The sequence below is a fragment of the Oncorhynchus gorbuscha genome, linkage group LG24, assembly GCF_021184085.1.
Source record: "Oncorhynchus gorbuscha isolate QuinsamMale2020 ecotype Even-year linkage group LG24, OgorEven_v1.0, whole genome shotgun sequence".
Lineage (NCBI taxonomy): Eukaryota > Metazoa > Chordata > Actinopteri > Salmoniformes > Salmonidae > Oncorhynchus > Oncorhynchus gorbuscha.
The window spans coordinates 51,729,317-51,749,678 of NC_060196.1; the positions used below are offsets into that span (position 1 = coordinate 51,729,317).

General features: G+C 43.6%; 1 protein-coding gene across 1 annotated transcript; it reads right to left on the bottom strand.

Annotated features, from left to right (window-relative positions):
- Positions 1–136: 136 nt before the first annotated feature.
- Positions 137–17,467, bottom strand: LOC124013415 (HEPACAM family member 2-like). The gene is made up of 9 exons (XM_046327761.1): positions 17,309–17,467; positions 8,609–8,968; positions 8,054–8,338; positions 3,855–4,154; positions 2,691–2,819; positions 2,022–2,043; positions 1,880–1,914; positions 1,397–1,470; positions 137–1,150 (listed from the first exon to the last, which is right to left on the bottom strand). The coding sequence occupies exons 1-9, from the start codon at positions 17,373–17,375 to the stop codon at positions 1,016–1,018; spliced, it is 1,407 nt and encodes a 468-aa protein (XP_046183717.1). The 5' UTR covers positions 17,376–17,467; the 3' UTR covers positions 137–1,015.
- Between the last annotated feature and the right edge of the window lie 2,895 nt (positions 17,468–20,362).

Sequence of the window (20,362 nt, forward strand, 5' to 3'; positions counted from 1 at the left end):
CCACATGCTGAACCCTCCTTCTGTCACTCCCTCTCTCTAACCACACCACATCAGACCTGTCTAGACCAGATCACACCGGACCAGGCCTATCACATCATATTTAATTATGGAAAGATGCTGCTCTCTTTGAGTCTAATCAAATTGTTATAAATCTTTATTAAAATCCAAAAAGAACATATCTGTATCAGGAAACTGTACGATACTTTGCAGACAGGCAACAGCACACCTGGCATTTCAACCTCCGATGGAGTGAATTTGACAATGTCAAGATAAAAAAATGCTACATCAGAAAGAGAGGACCATCATCCATTTACTTGGAAATAAATAGGACTTATTCAGTAAAACAAAATGTAATTTCTTGAAATAAAAAGAAAGTAATTGCATGCACTGTAGAATAGATGTATTTACATGCTTAAAAATTATGTTTGACAACACAGCCATCAGACAGTATCTCGCTTGCAATGTGATAATTCATTCATCCAAATATACTTGCCCACTTCCAGAGAGAGCTTGAAATAGCACAAGAGAAAAATATATTCATGAGATCTCAAAGAAAACCCTTGTACTTTAAAGTAAATAAATATAATATTTGAAAAAAGTAAGTAAGACGTGGGAAATGTACCATATGTTCCTGTAGTGTAAATGAACGGCTGACAGGATTAGTAACACAGTCATTCAAACAGATAACAAGTTCACTAGCAGAGATATCTTAGATTCCAGTAGATCAATACAGTATATCTTATTCACACATTAAAGCTCTTTGGATTCATCCATTGATGAATAATGTCCATGGGATTTCAGAGAAGTGATTTGGACTTTGGTGAAGGTATGTACACTTGTCAGGAGGAAAACCTCACTGGAGTTCATTTACACAATGTTTACAATGTTTACTGTGTCCCAAATGGCACCCTATTCCCTATCTAGAAATAGGGTGGTCAAAAATAGTGCATTATACAGAGAATATGGTTCCACTTGGGGACTCAGAAAGTATCTTTAATAATATTTTGGTCTCTAGTTAGGCTTCACACTGCTTCAACAGCAAACTTTGGTTAGCCAGGGTGGGAGTTTCAGGGATGTGTCGAATGACATCATAGATGGTGGTATGCAAATCCTGGACAGACTCTAGGTGTGCCAGAGATCTGCTTGATGCCTGGGAAACGAAAACAAACACATTTAGGGACACTACATGTTATAGCAAATGGTGGGGTTGGGAATAGAACCTGGGTCGCACTCGTTAAAGGCAAACATGCTACGCATTCCTCCAATAGGGTTAACCCCTATGGGGGGATTGTAACATGGGCTCATTAGCGACGGTCACAACAATATGAAAGAGGTGTAACAACAGGAAACGAGGACTTTTGTACCAAGCTGCATTGTTGCAAGACATACAACATACCTGTGTAGATTCCATTTTCCCAGGTATAGAGACAAATTCATAGATGCCAAAGTCTTCAGTTGCATCCTCATGACCTGCAAGTACAATGTAGTTAATATTTTATATCTTCACCTGTCAATGTTCTATTCTCTCTCCACTTACTTCCTGTTTCTTGTTCCCAGTAGACTATTTGATTTAGTACGTGTCACTTTTGGTTTGGGGAAAACCGAATACTGCCCCACCACAGTTAAATGTATTGAACTCAGTCCACTAAAGCACAAACGAATCCAACTGAAATGTGAAGAGATTATCAACCAAGCTAATGGACAAATAAGCCTGCACAAGTCAAACAAGTATGATTACTGTAATTGTTCTATGCTGGTGAAGCTTTTATGAAGAGTAATGTTTGTCTAAGGCTATGTCCACGACACTGCCTAACAACAGGTAGGAATGTAAGGCTATAAGGTATACAGTAAACAGTGCAGCCGGAGAGAGGGGACTTACCTGAACAGTGTGGGCGCTTCGGTTCTGTCAAAGGTCTGCATGGTAGAGGCAAATAAACTGGAATTAAACCCATTTACTGGATATAGGCTACCTAGACAGAGGTCTTTATTCATGTGTAAGCCGGGATCAGTAATGTTCTTACCTGTTATAGATGTTCATGAGAGCTGAAAAAGAAACAAGATAAGATGATACTTTTTGGTCTTCATCAATAACACAAATGATATAGAGAGTCATGCTCTTCATCAATAACACAAATGATATAGAGAGTCATGCTCTTCATCAATAACACAAATGATATAGAGAGTCATGCTCTTCATCAATAACACAAATGATATAGAGAGTCATGCTTTTCATCAATAACACAAATGATATAGAGAGTCATGCTCTTCATCAATAACATAAATGATATAGAGAGTCATGCTCTTCATCAATAACATAAATTATATAGAGTCATGCTCTTCATCAATAACACAAATGATATAGAGAGTCCTGCTCTTCATCAATAACATAAATTATATAGAGAGTCATGCTCTTCATTAATAACACAAATTATATAGAGTCCTGCTCTTCATCAATAACACAAATGATATAGAGAGTCCTGCTCTTCATCAATAACACAAATGATATAGAGAGTCAGAAGACGTTACTTTCTCCTATATCCAGTTTCAGTTTGACATAGCATTTGCAGATAATTTACATTTACTGTACTGTGATCAAACTTCAAAATATAGTGTCTACAGTAGTAGTGTGTGTTCTGTGGTCACAGTTACTGCTGTCACCCGAGACTTATGAAGAGGGCCGTAACATCTACCTCTCTTGGGATGATGACAGGTCTTTATGAAGTAGACCAGTAACATGCAGCCAGTAATGAACAGACAGGACAGAGTGATGGCAGCCAGAGGAGAGAATGAGTTGCTCTCCTGGACATAGCTCTCCTTTCCTACAAATAAAAGAGAATAACCTTACATTCAGAATAACATTTTAAAATTTAGACAGAGCCGATTTCTCAGACACAGATTAAGCCTAATCCTGGACTAAAAGCTAGCTATTGTATTTAATAGCGATTTTTAAAAATTAAATTCTTTTTACTCATGCACTAGGCTTAATCTGTGATTGAGAAACAGGCCCTGCAGGTATTGTGACTAAATGCTACACATTGGGGAATAGAGTCCAAGCTAAGAGTCCAAGCTAAGAGTAAGTTTAATTTGTTCATAACATTTTTAGATACTTCTCAATAGATTATATTTTTAACAATGTCACTTGCTATACAGTAGCCAAGATCGTGTGTATGTTTGCCCATTTGGAGATTGAAACCATCTACACATAGAAACTCCACACATGCAGTAAAACGTGGTCAACAATGAGACCAGCTGTTATTTTTCTCTGTTTACTCTCCTATGGAGCCAGTGGACTTTTAGACAGGCCAGGCACATAGCAACTGAGAATAAATAGAATATGTATGATTCACTGTGTGTAGGTGAATTACCTGGCTCTGTTCTAAAGGTACCTGGACTATCTGTATTCAAGGCTACTGCTCACATTTAGAAAAGGTTATAGTATATACACCATTTAGGTTTCAAAAGTCAGGAACATTTGTCCCTTTGTCCCTCTGACAGCACACCTCATCTTCTCCTCTTCCTCACCTTGGTACTTTATGGCATGATAAGGTGCACAGTGTGTACCCAGACCTGATTCTCAGTCCCACCTACGCTACGTCAGCAACCCAGGCCAGAGTGTGTGTGTGTGTGTGTGTGTGTGTGTGTGTGTGTGTGTGTGTGTGTGTGTGTGTGTGTGTGTGTGTGTGTGTGTGTGTGTGTGTGTGTGTGTGTGTGTGTGTGTGTGTGTGTGTGTGTGTGTGTGTGTGTGTGTGTGTGTGTGTGTGTGTGTGTGTGTGTGTGTGTGTGCGTGTGTGTGTGTTCCCAGTCCCTCCTTCGTTCCCTCCAGCACACCAGGACAGCAGCCCAGCTCTACCCACCTCTCCCCAGGCTGGCCACCACCAGGGTGAACTGGGTCTCATCCTGCTTCTGGGTCACATTGTTATACGCCCTGCACAGGAACTCCTCGGCCTGGGCCAGCTTGTATGAGGTGACCTCCAAGCGCAGTCCCACAGTGATGACCTCAGTGCCATTGTTGGTCTTAGAGATCCACATACAGCTGTTGGGAGGGTTGGAGTCGGCCTGACAGTCGAAGAACACCAGCTCACCAGGGTTCACTGTGAAGACCTCCCCGGTCCTCAAGCCATGGTCAGACTTTACAGCCAGGTTGTAAGGACCATCTGGAAGATATCAGAGGGGCTCATATTGTCACAAACACTATAATCAACTTCAAACTCTATTGGGACTGTGGTAAACCTAGGATCCGTTGGCAGCTAAGATTAATTGTTTTATCATCAATAATTCAGAATCTCATTAACTGAGTAAACATGTCGTCCTATTGTAAGGCTGCTTTTGGCTCTTCTCCACTAAAATTCAAAAAGCACTCGCACATCTGAGCTATCTTTGTTTCAGGTGCGTGGTAACAGTAGAGTAAAATGAGAAAAAAAGAAGTAGCCCACACACTGCTCTTGCAGGTATCACTACTCTTTATTAAGCTTTACGCCACTACAAAAGACATAGAGTGGTTTCACTGCTACAGGGACAAGTGGTAGTCCAGGTCTTCTCACGTCCTTTTGCTGAACAGGTGGCAATTACTGTATTTTGATTTATTTTTGCCATCAGAGTGTCCGCCTGAAGCAACGCCATATGGCCGCTCAAACATTCAGGTTCTAGCGAAGGCGTTTTGCCATTGTGAAATGGCCATCGTATATTGAAAACAAAGCTGACATTAGAGCTGTGTGCCTCAGTTGCTAGGATATGCTACTAGTCACTGTGGTCATCACATTAGCTTGCACATCGGGTTTGTTGATATGAAAACAAACTGGACGTATTAGATGGGGGCCTATAATGAAACCTCATATCCTCAAAAATGACAATGGCGACGTGATACTGAAATGGCTTAGGGAAGTGCTTCTCAAAGTCGGGCCTAGGGATCATTGGGGTCCTCCTTAGTAAGATGAAGAATAACCATGTATCAACGAAATAACATCTGTAAATTATTTGTAATTATCTTCTCTCAGTTTCTGCCTGTCTCTGCAATTCCAACTTGAAGTGTGTTGTCAACAGCCATCAGTGTAACATACTCATTTATATAACTGCTGATAGAAATACACAATAGGGTAATAAACTCTACCTGTATGAGCAATACTGTAGAAGGAATGTAACGTGATATTTTAGCTACATGGGTGTTACATTGGATGTTAAGACAAAGAGGTCCCATCTAATGAATCCCTTTCCTCTGACTACATCTATAAATACAACCATTAAGAACTGCATTTATCATAATGGAACTGTTTTGACGTACTGCAACATTTGTTGACTTGTTGGAAGATAACATTTTCAACTGTAGGACGGGCTAATGTCCAAACATATTATATGTCAACAACCTCCAACAATCTCCAAACCTGCCAGGACCAGCCTGGTTTCATTAACGCAACAGCATCACGATAGCGATACTGCAACGATAGTATCGCCACAGAACACTGGACGTCTGTCAGACATGCAAATGCCATATCTGCACAGTTTGTGCCCAGGGGTGAGATGGATTTACATACTGAGATTACTCATAGAAGGCCAGGACGATGTCAAGTCTTTGTACTTCTTTAAAATGGGGAAAATAAAGTATGAGAAGTTGCCATTAGTTTCCTTCCCCAACCAACGGTGTGCTGTTTTAGACAGATGAACATGGTGTGCTGTTTTAGACAGACCAACATGGGTGTGCTGTTTTAGACCAACAGGGGTGTGCTGTTTTAGACAGACCAACAGGGGTGTGCTGTTTTAGACCAACAGGGGTGTGCTGTTTTAGACCAACAGGGGTGTGCTGTTTTAGACAGACAAACAGGGGTGTGCTGTTTTAGACCAACAGGGGTGTGCTGTTTTAGACAGACCAACAGGGATGTGCTGTTTTAGACAGACCAACAGGGGTGTGCTGTTTTAGACAGACCAATAGGAGTGTGCTGTATTAGACCAACAGGGGTGTGCTGTTTTAGACAGACCAACAGGGGTGTGCTGTTTTAGACAGACGAACACGGGTGTGCTGTTTTAAACAGACCAACATGGGTTTGCTGTTTTAGACAGACCAACAGTGGACCAACAGGGGTGTGCTGTTTTAGACAGACCAACAGTGGACCAACAGGGGTGTGCTGTTTTAGACAGACCAACAGGGTGTGCTGTTTTAGACAGACCAACAGTGGACCAACAGGGGTGTGCTGCTTTAGACAGACCAACAAGGGTGTGCTGTTTTAGACAGACCAACAGTGGACCAACAGGGGTGTGCTGTTTTAGACAGACCAACAGTGGACCAACAGGGGTGTGCTGTTTTAGACAGACCAACAAGGGTGTGCTGTTTTAGACAGACCAACAGGGGTGTGCTGTTTTAGACGGACCAACAGTGGACCAACAGGGGTGTGCTGTTTTAGACAGACCAACAAGGGTGTGCTGTTTTAGACAGACCAACAGTGGACCAACAGGGGTGTGCTGTTTTAGACAGACCAACAGTGGACCAACAGGGGTGTGCTGTTTTAGACAGACCAACAGTGGACCAACAAGGGTGTGCTGTTTTAGACAGACCAACAAGGGTGTGCTGTTTTAGACAGACCAACAAGGGTGTGCTGTTTTAGACAGACCAACAGTGGACCAACAGGGGTGTGCTGTTTTAGACGGACCAACAGTGGACCAACAGGGGTGTGTTGTTTTAGACAGACCAACAAGGGTGTGCTGTTTTAGACCAACCAACAGTGGACCTACAGGGGTGTGCTGTTTTAGACAGACCAACAAGGGTGTGCTGTTTTAGACCAATAGGGGTGTGCTGTTTTAGACAGACCAACAGTGGACCAACAGGGGTGTGCTGTTTTAGACAGACCAACAGTGGACCAACAGTTGTGTGCTGTTTTAGACAGACCAACAAGGGTATGCTGTTTTAGACAGACCAACAGTGGACCTACAGGGGTGTGCTGTTTTAGACAGACCAACAAGGGTGTGCTGTTTTAGACCAATAGGGGTGTGCTGTTTTAGACAGACCAACAAGGGTGTGCTGTTTTAGACAGACCAACAGTGGACCAACAGGGGTGTGCTGCTTTAGACAGACCAACAGTGGACCAACAGGGGTGTGCTGTTTTAGACAGACCAACAAGGGTGTGCTGTTTTAGACCAATAGGGGTGTGCTGTTTTAGACAGACCAACAAGGGTGTGCTGTTTTAGACCAACAGGGGTGTGCTGTTTAAGACAGACCAACAAGGGTGTGCTGTTTTAGACCAATAGGGGTGTGCTGTTTTAAACAGACCAACATGGGTGTGCTGTTTTAGACAGACCAACAAGGATGTGCTGTTTTAGACCAATAGGGGTGTGCTGTTTTAGACAGACCAACAGTGGACCAACAGGGGTGTGCTGTTTTAGACAGACCAACAAGGGTGTGCGGTTTTAGACCAATAAGGGTGTGCTGTTCTAGACAGACCAACAGTGGTGTGCTGTTTTAGACAGACCAACAGTGGACCAACAGGGGTGTGCTGTTTTAGACCAATAGGGGTGTGCTGTTTTAGACCAACAGGGGTGTGCTGTTTTAGACCAATAGGGGTGTGCTGTTTTAGACAGACCAACAAGGGTGTGCTGTTTTAGACCAATAGGGGTGTGCTGTTTTAGACAGACCGACAAGGGTGTGCTGTTTTAGACAGACCAACAAGGGTGTGCTGTTTTAGACCAATAGGGGTGTGCTGTTTTAGACAGACCAACAAGGGTGTGCTGTTTTAGACCAACAGGGGTGTGCTGTTTTAGACAGACCAACAAGGGTGTGCTGTTTTAGACCAACAGGGGTGTGCTGTTTTAGACAGACCAACAAGGGTGTGCTGTTTTAGACAGACCAACAAGGGTGTGCTGTTTTAGACCAACAGGGGTGTGCTGTTTTAGACAGACCAACAGTGGACCAACAGGGGTGTGCTGTTTTAGACCAATAGGGGTGTGCTGTTTTAGACCAATAGGGGTGTGCTGTTTTAGACCAACAGGGGTGTGCTGTTTTAGACCAATAGGGGTGTGCTGTTTTAGACCAACAGGAGTGTGCTGTTTTAGACAGACCTACAGTACTTACAGAATACATTAAGGTCCAGGGTGTGGCTCTGTCTCTGGCTGATGTGGTTCCTGGCCAGGCAGCGGTACTGTCCAATGTCCTTCTTCCTCACAGGATTCATCACCAGAGTAGAGTTATCCTGTGAGAACTGATGGCGATCACTAGCATCTAGTGGCATGTTGTTCCTCAGCCACTGGTACTGAACCCTGGTCCCGTTCTCCACCCAGCAGGTCCACGTCACGTTCTCCTTGTCCTCAACAACTGTAGAAGATGGGGTTTTCCTGATAACAGGAGTGGACACGGGTACTGGAGAAGGGGAGAGATAGAACAGTGAGTATGCTGATGAAAGAAACAGTATTGTAATGCAGTCCGTTAACATTTTTACCAGAAAGGTCTTTAAGTCTTTCGAAGTACATGGCAATTGGATTGATGCAGCCAGGCAGAAATGTTCCATACATGCAACATTCCACAATGATCTGCCTATGTACACAACATATATAAGATGTATAGCTCGTCAATCAATGATGTAAAAATAGAGATTGACATAAGATTCTCTGGTGTCAACCACCAACTCACCATCTACAGTGACATGGATGGTCCTCTCGACCCTGACGAGCTCCTGTCTCTGGGGGAAGTGAATATCCAGGTCCAGGTGATAGTCCCCCTCCGCCGCCTCGTCCAGCCTGGGGATCAGGAGAGAGGCGTTGGGGGGCTGGAAAAAGAAGCGGTTCCTGTGTCTCATGGAGGCCACCATGATGGCTGAATGGTTGTGGAAGGTCACCAGGAGGGTTTTGGGGCCCCCCGGCCGGGTCTGGTACCAGCTGCCCTGGATCTCAACATCCTCATTTTGAAAGTGAGTCTCCACGGAGAGGAGGAGGGACTTCCCTTTGACGCCATTGAGCATGGACGGAATGTGGACGAACTCTGAGTTTACTTCTGAGGAGGGAGGGAAGGAAGGGGTGAGAGAGAGTATTATAGAGGAGGGAAGGAAGGGGTGAGAGAGAGTATTATAGAGGAGAGAAGGAAGGGGTGAGAGAGATTATTATAGAGGAGGGGAGGAAGGGGTGAGAGAGTATTATAGATGAGGGAAGGAAGGGGTGAGAGAGTATTATAGAGGAGGGAAGGAAGGGGTGAGGGAGAGTATTATAGAGGAGGGAAGGAAGGGGTGAGAGAGAGTATTATAGAGGAGAGAAGGAGGGGGTGAGAGAGAGTATTATAGAGGAGGGAAGGAAGGGGTGAGAGAGAGTATTATAGAGGAGGGAAGGAAGGGGTGAGAGAGAGTATTATAGAGGAGGGAAGGAAGGGGTGAGAGAGTATTATAGAGGAGGGAAGGAAGGGGTGAGAGAGAGTATTATAGAGGAGGGAATGAAGGGGTGAGAGAGTATTATAGAGGAGGGAAGGAAGGGGTGTGAGAGAGTATTATAGAGGAGGGGAAGGAAGGGAGGGAAGAAGAGAGAGAGTATTATAGAGGAGGGAAGGAAGGGGTGAGAGAGTATTATAGAGGAGGGAAGGAAGGGGTGAGAGAGAGTATTATAGAGGAGGGAAGGAAGGGGTGAGAGAGTATTATAGAGGAGGGAAGGAAGGGGTGAGAGAGAGTATTCTAGAGGAGGGAGGAAGGGGTGAAGGAGGAGGGAAGGAAGGGGTGAGAGAGTATTATAGAGGAGGGAAGGAAGGGGTGAGAGAGAGTATTATAGAGGAGGGAAGGAAGGGGAGTGAGGAGGGAAGGAAGGGGTGATAGAGAGTATTATAGAGGAGGGAGGAAGGGGTGAGAGAGAGTATTATAGAGGAGGGAAGGAAGGGGTGAGAGAGAGTATTATAGAGGAGGGAAGGAAGGGTGAGAGAGAGTATTATAGAGGAGGGAAGGAAGGGGTGAGAGAGAGTATTATAGAGGAGGAAGGAAGGGGTGAGAGAGAGTATTATAGAGGAGGGAAGGAAGGGGTGAGAGAGAGTATTAGAGGAGGGAAGGAAGGGGTGAGAGAGAGTATTATAGAGGAGGGAAGGAAGGGGTGAGAGAGAGTATTATAGAGGAGGGAAGGAAGGGGTGAGAGAGAGTATTATAGAGGAGGGAAGGAAGGGGTGAGAGAGAGTATTATAGAGGAGGGAAGGAAGGGGTGAGAGAGAGTATTATAGAGGAGGGAAGGAAGGGGTGAGAGAGAGTATTATAGAGGAGAGGGAAGGAAGGGGTGAGAGAGAGTATTATGAGAGAGAGTATATAGAGGAGGGAAGGAAGGGGTGAGAGAGAGTATTATAGAGGAGGGAAGGAAGGGGTGAGAGAGAGTATTATAGAGGAGGGAAGGAAGGGGTGAGAGAGAGTATTATAGAGGAGGGAAGGAAGGGGTGAAGAGTATTATAGAGGAGGGAAGGAAGGGGTGAGAGAGAGTATTATAGAGGAGGGAAGGAAGGGTGAGAGAGAGTATTATAGAGGAGGGAAGGAAGGGGTGAGAGAGAGTATTATAGAGGAGGGAAGGAAGGGGTGAGAGAGAGATTATAGAGGAGGGAAGGAAGGGGTAGAGGAGGGAAGGAAGGAAGGGGTGAGAGAGAGTATTATAGAGGAGGGAAGGAAGGGGTGAGAGAGAGTATTATAGAGGAGGGAATGAAGGGGTTAGAGAGAGTATTATAGAGGAGGGAAGGAAGGGGTGAGACAGAGTGTTATAGAGGGAAGGAGCAAGAGAGTGAGCTATAGAGAGAGAAAGAAATTAACAAATTAGTCTCAGTGTGGACTCTATCACACTAATAACAAATGCAAAGACTCCAGTTTGTGTACCTCTTCATGTGTTGGGCCATTGTGTTTCCTACCTTAGAACCTGCAATGTTCCTCATTAGATGTACATAGTGGTATATGTTTCTGCGAGGTGGGGGGGGGGTGTAAACACGAAGCTACTGGTACATACAAAACAGGTACAATATGGGCCCTCAGAAAGCATCTCAGAGTAAGAGTGCTGATCTTGGATCAGTTTTGCCTTCTTGATCATAATGAATAAGATTATATGGACAAGCACCCCTGCTCCCAGATGCTTTATGAATAAGGGCCCTGATCTTTTAATACAAATCAAATCAAATTGATTTTTATAGCCCTTCTTACATCAGCTGATATCTCAAGGTGCTGTACAGAAACCCAGCCTAAAACCCCAAACAGCAAGCAATGCAGGTGTAGAAGCACAGTGGCTAGGAAAAACACCCTAGAAAGGCCAAAACCTAGGAAGAAACCTAGAGAGGAACCAGGCTATGAGGGGTGGCCAGTCCTCTTCTGGCTGTGCCGGGTGAAGATTATAACAGAACATGGCCAAGATATTCAAATATTCATAAATGACCAGCATGGTCAAATAATAATAATCACAGTAGTTGTCGAGGGTGCAACAAGTCAGCACCTCAGGAGTAAATGTCAGTTGGCTTTTCATAGCCGATCATTGAGAGTATCTCTACCACTCCTGCTGTCTCTAGAGACTTGAAAACAGCAGGATTTGGACAGGTAGCACCGAACAGGTCAGGGTTCCATAGCCGCGGGCAGAACAGTTGAAACTGGAGCAGCAGCACGGCCAGGTGGACTGGGGACAGCAAGGAGTCCTCGTGCCAGGTAGTCCTGAGACATGGTCCTAATTAACATGAAAAGTAAAGATGGCCGTCTACATCTCTTCATGCTGCACTTCATAGAGCAGAAAGAATAAGTTAGATTGAGATATGTTTACATGATTGACACATCTGTGGCATACTATCATTCCCTTTACTTTATCCAGAACTCTGTCCTGAAACTGAGGGAAGCAAATATTAACCCAATTCTTAGAGCCAATGACAAGCCTTGTGTCTTGTTACTACTAACTGGTATTAAAGCAAACATCCTTAAGCTGTATGATGTAGCCGTTGAATATTGTACACTGCTCTGTTTACATTACGGTAGCAAGCAGTTCCCACACTGATAACTGACAGAAACACAATCACCTTTGACATCCAATAGAAAATGGACTCTGTTAATGAACTGACATTTACTGTCATTAGGTTTGGTGTCTTCAACATTGTCTTTCTTTCTCAAAATAACAAACAAAAGGTTTTGCAGCTATTTTGTCAAAGTCAGGGTTGGGTTTCTACGATTAGTAAGGGACTGGGCGATGTCATAAGTGTGTTGTTGCCAGCTCAGCTTAAGCAGCAGCAGGCAGGTAGCTAGGCGGTATAAAGGTAAATACACCACCCCCCCTTTCCTTCTCTTTCTCCACATCCCTCTCCCTGTATCTCCCCGCTCCCCTATCACTTTCTCTCCCTTTCTGTTTTTATGCCTGTCTTCTATCCCCCCTCTTTCCTTCTCTTTCTCCACCTCCCTCTCCCTGTATCTCCCCGCTCCCCTATCACTTTCTCTCCCTTTCTGTTTTTATGCCCGTCTTCTATCCCCCCTCCCTTCCTTTCTGTCTCTTTCTCTCCCTCCCTCTTTCTTGTCCCTCACCCCCCTCTCTCTCTTCCCTCACCTCTCTCTCCCTCCCTCCTTCCACTGTTCCTCCCCTCACCTCTATCCCTTCTCTCCCCCTCCCTCCCTCTCCTGCTCTCTCGCTCCCTCCATCCTCCCCAGTCAGTCCAGTTCTCCAAGTGGACGTCCAGGCCCTGCTGGACCAACCTGTTGTTCATCATAATAGATTAACTCTGTGCCTGGTGTTATGTCCTAAACTTTAATAGTAGAAACAGCCTTCTCCCATCCATGTCACACTCTGAGTGGCCTGCTGGCCACGGGTAGCACTGCTCGCCTCCCTACCACTGAGGAAGTACAGTTCCCGCTCAGCCCAGTCAAAACTGTTCGCTGCTCTGGCTCCCCAATGGTGGAACAAACTCTCTCACGACGCCAGGACAGCGGAGTCAATCACCACCTTCCGGAGACACCTGAAACCCCACCTCTTTAAGGAATACCTAGGATAGGATAAAGTAATCCTTCTCACCCCCCCCCCCCCCTTAAAATATTTAGATGCACTATTGTAAAGTGGTTGTTCCACTGGATGTCATAAGGTGAATGCACCAATTTGTAAGTCGCTCTGGATAAGAGCGTCTGCTAAATGACTTAAATGTAAATGTAAATGGTAGCAGTTTGGCCATCACTGGGAGTGTGTGTGTGTCACGACTTCAGCCGAAGTCAGTTCCTCTCCTTGTTCGTGCGGCGCTCGGCTCTCGGCATCGCCGGCCTACTAGCCACTTTTCATTTTCCATTTGTTTTGTCTTTGTTTCTACACACCTGTATTTTATTCCCCTAATTATTGTTCATGTATTTAACCCTCGGTTTCCCCCATGGTGTTGTGCGGGATTGTTTTATGTCATGTTCGGTAATGTTGGTGACTGGTTATTTTAGACGGGTGCTGTTTTTTGCCCGTGTGTAAAAGTTGATGTTTGTGTGTTTGTGTAAGTGTATTGTTTTGCCTTGCACCATTCATTATTCTGAGTAAAGTTACATTCCTCACAATTATCTGCTCTCCTGGGCCTGACTGCATACACCAGCTACACCCACCATTCTGATAGTGTGTGTGTGTGTGTGTGTGTGTGTGTGTGTGTGTGTGTGTGTGTGTGTGTGTGTGTGTGTGTGTGTGTGTGTGTGTGTGTGTGTGTGTGTGTGTGTGTGTGTGTGTGTGTGTGTGTGTGTGTGTGTGTGTGTGTGTGTGTGTGTGTGTGTGTGTGTGTGTGTGTGTGTGTGTCAGTGTTGAATCAACCTGGTCTCAGAGCTTTTTGTATTATTCTGTATGCAAATCCGAGACACTTCATTTGGAATGAATTGTTACGTTTCATATGTTATGTATTAATTTGTGGATGTCCATCATCCATTTCGTATGATACTGTATGTTATGAATTAGAATTTGTATGATACTGTATGTTACGAATGACAATTTGTACAATATGTTAATTTGCTAAACTCTTTAACTAGGCAAGTCAGTTAATAACAAATTCTTATTTACAATGACGGCCAATTGTACGCCGCCCTATGGGACTCCCAATCATGGCCAGAAGTCATACAGCCTGGATTCAAACCAGGGACTGTAGTGATGCCTCTTGCACGGAGATGCAGTGCCACTCGGGAGCCCAAATATGTTATGAATACCAAGAATCTTGAAAAAACGTATACTTAAAAACTGTAAATCAACCAATCCTCCATCGCTAACACAATGGAAAGGTCAAATGCCTTACTGAAAGTGTGTGGGCGATGAAGAGAAACCAAATTGTGCCGGTTGATGCCATGTGGTGGAGAGTGATGCGGGCGCTGGAGATTGGGGTGTGAGCAGGTGGGTCTGGGCAGGTGTGATGTCGTTGATGTTTGTGTGCTTCTGTATGCTGTCGTTTGTATGTGTATGTTCTGTATTGTCAAAAAAATAGATTTACCAAATTTTATTTGGGGGGGGGGGGGATTTCCAACTTGTTGTAGCTAACGTTAGCGGGGTGGCTAACGTTAGCTCTGGGGGTTAGGGGTTGAGGTTAGGAGTTAGGTTAAAAGGTTAGGGTTAAGATTTGGAGTTAGGTTAAAGAGTTGAGGTTAGGGTTAGGGGAAGGTTTAGCTAACATGCTAAGTAGTTGCAAAGTAGCTCAAAAGTAGTTCATTAGCTAAAATGCTAAAGTCATATCTCAGAGATGAATTTGTTTACCACCACATTAACTCTGATTTACCACAAAATACCCCTGCACGATGTCTCCTTGTGCCTCTACCGGATCAAAATTACAAGTGAAATTAATGGCTGTTCTCAATGCAATGGCACTTACAAATGTAGATCCTTCAAACACCCCCAAACAGAGAAACTGATCCCAATCAAAGGTGTTATCACGTGCTCCACTAAGGCAGTTATTTATCTTATAACTTGTCCTTGTGGTAAAACTTATGTGGGCAAAATGAAGTACGAACTAAAAGTAAGAATCTCTGTGCATCATAGCACCATTAGGTGCAAAAACTCGACGTACCCAGTTGCGGCCCTCTTTTGGAAACAAACCACTCTATTCTGTCCCTTCGCTATATCGGCATCGAGCACTTCACCTTCCCTAGAAAAGGGAGTGACCTCAACCATTTATTGTTAACGCGAGAGGCCACCTGGATCTTTAATTTAAAGACCCTTGTGCCCTTCGGTCTTAACGTAGACTTTGATCTGAAGCTATTCTTCTGATTGGTGTGTTTTTGCTTTCCATTGTAAATAATGTTGGTAGAGGCCAATGTAGCCACATTGTATTTATGATCAGATGTTAACCATTCAGGATTGTTTATATGTTCTATATATCTGTAAATCAACCAATGAAATCAAGCCACAACCAGCCATGATTACAGACACCTGTGTGTGTCCTTTCAAACTATATAAACTAGTGACTCAAGGTGTTTGTCATTATACAAAATGTTGGCTATAAATTTATTGCATCTGAGCACCTAAAGTGTGTGGCTCTCCTTTTGTTTTTCAACCATACCTAACGTAACATATGCTGATTTGTGTGTCCCAGATGTATGTTTACTACAGTATAGTACGTCTAGTCGATGAGGCCAGTCTGGTTGAATAAGCAGGACAAGAGTGTGCTGAACCCACTGCTGCCACTGTTTTCTCTAACCAAGCCCGGGATTGTTGGGGTGATAAGAGCTGGGGTGAAAGTAAGCCAGCACAGTCCGTTATGGCATCCCGGCAAAATAAATAGTGAGGTATACGTCGTAATGGTCAAATGTGAGCCTATCACAATAATGAACACAAAATGCCTAGAAAACTATATGCTATTACACCATCATTTAACATTAACGCATGTCAGGTGCATGAAACATTTGCAAATTGACTTGAAACCGGTTGGCATACGCTCCAAATTGCGTTGTGGTTTGATCAGAACACTTACGTTTTCCCAAGGCGGAGATGAGTGGCCGAGATGCACACAGAAAGCAGTGGAAGCATAAATTCAGGCTACAGGAGTAAGGCCTACACATTAAAGTGTTTTGTAACAGATGTCTCTTTCCATTCATCAAATTGGATGCTGGAATAATTTGTTGAGTGGACGAACGTGCGCCCATAGCCTAGCTTTAATGAAGTGATTGAAGTGATTGTTAGACAATCAGATTAAAACATCATGACTGGTTGTGTTTATGCCACATTAAAAGGCAGTACATGTTATAGGTGATATGACCAATCTTTACTAAGACATCTACTTTCACCACTGGATAAGAGACAGTGAAGATTACTGAGACAATGGGCCATCTGAAGTGAGTTCTATTGTTGTGTTAGGGCATCAGGGGGTCGGCTTATCAGGTCGTTTGGTCCATTGGTTGGATATCTGTTATCATCAACAGGGACGGACTGGCCATAGGGAAATTCTGGCAAATGTCAGATGGACCGAACCAGCTAACAAATGCGCCAGTGTGGAGGACTTGAGGAAAGAAATGGGCCAGTTTGATAGAAAAGCCAGGGTCGATTTCTGTTCCCAGTTCGTCCCTGATGGACCAGTTTGATAGAAAAGCCAGGGTCGATTTCTGTTCCCAGTTCGTCCCTGATGGACCAGTTTGATAGAAAAGCCAGGGTCGATTTCTGTTCCCAGTCCATCCCTGATGGGCCAGTTTGATAGAAAAGCCAGGGTCGATTTCTGTTCCCAGTCAATCCCTGATTAGACAGACTCCCAGCTGAGTCAGCAGAGGCCTGGTTGATGAACTCTTTCCAGTGTGTCCTTCCTGCCTCTTTTGCTTACTACAGAGTAGCCTAGTGGTTAGAGCGTTGGACTAGTAACCTAAAGGTTGCAAGTTCAAATCCCTTGCTGACAAGGTACAAATCTGTTGTTCTGCCCCTGAACAGGCAGTTAACCCACTGTTCCTAGGCCGTCATTGAAAATAAGAATTTGTTCTTAACTGACTTGCCTAGTTAAATAAAGGTAATATTTTTAAAAATTAAATAAAAATGCTCAAATCCCCTTCATTATGACCATAAAAGTCCAACCAAAAAACGCATATGAACACATGCAATCAGATAATAAATATTGGTAGCTACTGCAATCTAACATACCTACGTAGTAACAACTTAGTCAACCACCATAGAATAATTGTGAACCAGCACGAACATCAACACTTTGCATTAACACACATGCATAGGGGTGTCTCTGTCCTATACACTATGATCAAAGAAGTACCATTCTATCATGTGCATAATAACTGATCAAATCAAATACAGTCTAGTGGCTCAATGAGGATCCAACTAATGAGATATAATTGGCAATGTTGATGTTGATTGTAACGCTTTTGGTTACACTCGCAAAACATTGAATGAATTTCTCCTGAAATGACATTCAATTAACATGAGTGTTTCTTCTTCCTCTTACCTGAGAGAGTAAGTAGTGCAGTGTAGAAACACAGAGCGACAAAGGTCCTTCTTCCAGGAGCCTCCATTATCCTCTTAGGAGTTGTCCTCTCTGACTTGAGACTGTGACAGTAAGGGAGGGAGGTGGGTAGGAGGGGAACTGAACTGGTGGTGACAACATTTGCCAGGGAAATAAGAGGAGCCAGCCAGAAGCCCAGGCCCCTCCCAATGTTATTTGAGTGGGAGAGGTAAGCTACACCTGGTAGGCACAGGAACAACATGGCCTTTAGCATTTTAGCTAACATTTGACATAAGCCTAAACCTACCTCTCCTGAACGGCTACGTTCATTCTGTTAACCTGCTGCATCAGTTCTACTAAAAACCTGTAATGAAAAGTCAATTCTGACATAAGCTGTATACTATCTAGTCGAAATGTAATGAAAAGTCAATTCTGACATAAGCTGTATACTATCTAGTCGAAATGTAATGTAAACGTATCTTTGCATTTCACTAAGAGTGATGGTCACAGGCACAAGTATACATTTACATTACATTTTGGTCATTTAGCAGACACTCTTATCTTGCACGACTTGTACTAAGTCAGGTGAGACAAACATATACTACAGTCACTGCAAGTGACAAAGTAGCTGTTATCAAAATCCGTGCTATTAAAAGACAAATGTGAGTGTTAGTTTAGATATGGGCTTAGCGACACAGAGAAAGAGAGGTTTGAGTGTAATGGAATAGAGAGAGTAGCTAAAGGTTGAGAATGTCATTTAGGTGGTAAAGACATGTCAATGTAGACAAGGGAAGGACAATACAACAACAAGCACGGACTGTCACAGGCAGACTCATAGGCAGTCACATTTATACTCTCTGAAATATCAAATGAGCGACTATCTATAAGAGAGAGAGAGAGAGAGAGAGAGAGAGAGAGAGAGAGAGAGAGAGAGAGAGAGAGAGAGAGAGAGAGAGAGAGAGAGAGAGAGAGAGAGAGAGAGAGAGAGAGAGAGAGAGAGAGAGAGAGAGAGAGAGAGAGAGAGAGAGAGAGAGAGAGAGAGAGATTATAAATGTATCTGTATTTCACACAGTTGAACTGTGCAATACTGTTTCTCGTTACACTAACGATAACTACGCGACTAAAACAGGCCAATCATTTCCTTCTAAAAGGTTTTAGTGCAGATCTCCATGTCACGTAAAAGGACTTTGTTTACAGACAAACAGTGTCAACGTGTTTCACTGTGGAGTCGCTGAGTGACAGCGCTATTGCGAACTAGTGAAGTGAATGTGGTGAAACGTTTGAAGATTGCATGACCATCACCATGATGAAATGTGGAGCAACAGCAATACAATGAAACAAATCAGTCACTGATGTAGCTACACTATCTATTTACATACATATCATAAGTTAATTCATGAAGATCCAAAATGGATATCTAAGCTACAAATAAATTAAACCATCCCAGTGTAAATGCTAGCTGTCTCACTTTGCAGCTCAAAATGGTCTGTAAGCATTGATAATATGTGAATGGCCTATTATATTCTAATCAAATCAAACTTAATTTATATAGCACATTTGTTAAAGAGGATGCATTTCAAGTGCTTAACAAATAAAACACAACTCCCTACTAAGGTAGGTAAGAAAGCACCCCCCCCTCGCACCCCTGCTAACCCCGACCCCCCCCACCACACACACACACACACACACACAAAAAAAAAAAAAAAAACATCAAATCAAATAAACATACATAATGCCTTTGCTGAACTAACACTGGCACTTGACTCTTCTGACTTTGCTGAAAGATACTTTATTGAGGAAAAATGTATTTACTATGTGTTGTTGTCCCACCTAGTTATCTAAAGACGAATGCACTAAGTGTAAGTCACTCTGGATAAGAATAACATGTAAATGTACATTTACGGCAACCACATATCACAGTAATTGCAAGTAAAATCTTCACACAACAGAGCAGCTGTCAACTAAATCAATGCTAGCAAAAGACACGTGAACGTGAGCTTAGATACAGTCTGAGAGACACAGAGAGATATAGATATGAATGTCATGAAATAGAGATGGTGAAGGTCAAGATTGTCATTTAGGGATGCTGTCGTATCATGCTCCTCCTCTTCGGGTGCTCCTCCCCCTATCCCCAGTGAGCCTGCAACTTTTGCATGATCCTCTAGATGGACACCTTGTATGGTTATTCTTTAGCTAAAGTCCTTGAGAGACGAACACTCTGGTTATAGATTCAGAGTACAGGTTTGAATTCATATAGAAGAAACCATATTGTTTATGTTGACACCACAGGAGATTGGGGAGGACGGGCTTGTGGTAAAGGCTGGAGCGGAATCAGGGGAATGGTATCAAAGATATCAAACACTGTCACGTCTAATCCAGGTGGGTGGAATCAGGCGCAGAGAGCAGATAGCGATATGAAAGTTTATTCTCCGATGAACGAGAAACACGGTCAACCCAATACACACAGGCTGAACAATCCAACACAGGATAAAAGACGAACCGGAGAATAAGAACACAAGATACACCGACAGACATAGATGACAAATAAACAATCCCGCACAAAACAAGGGCGGGACAACCTACTATATATACAGCCACTAATAAACTAAACAACACACAGGTGAAACCAATCAGACAAAACCAACAGATACACGAAAAGGGATCGGTAGTGGCTAGTAGGACGGTGACGACGACCGCCGAGCACCGCCTGAACGGGCAGGAGAACCAACCTCGGCGGAAGTCGTGACAAACACATGGTTTCCGGGTCTTTCATGCCGTTCTATTTGCTCCATTCCAGCCATTATTATGAGTCGTTCTCCCCTCAGCAGCCTCCACGTTGATACATTCTCTGCTTTTTCCATTATACCTGAGTGGATAATGTATGAGGATGCCTGTTATGACATCATGAAGAGGTCGAGTAGCTGAATTCACAAAGTGTCTCCTCCCCCCGTCCAGGTAATCTTATTCATTATCATCTCAATTTAAAGGCAAAACTGACGGTATATCATCCCTGCTGCTTGGAGACGCTTTATAAATACGGGCCCACCGGCTGTATAT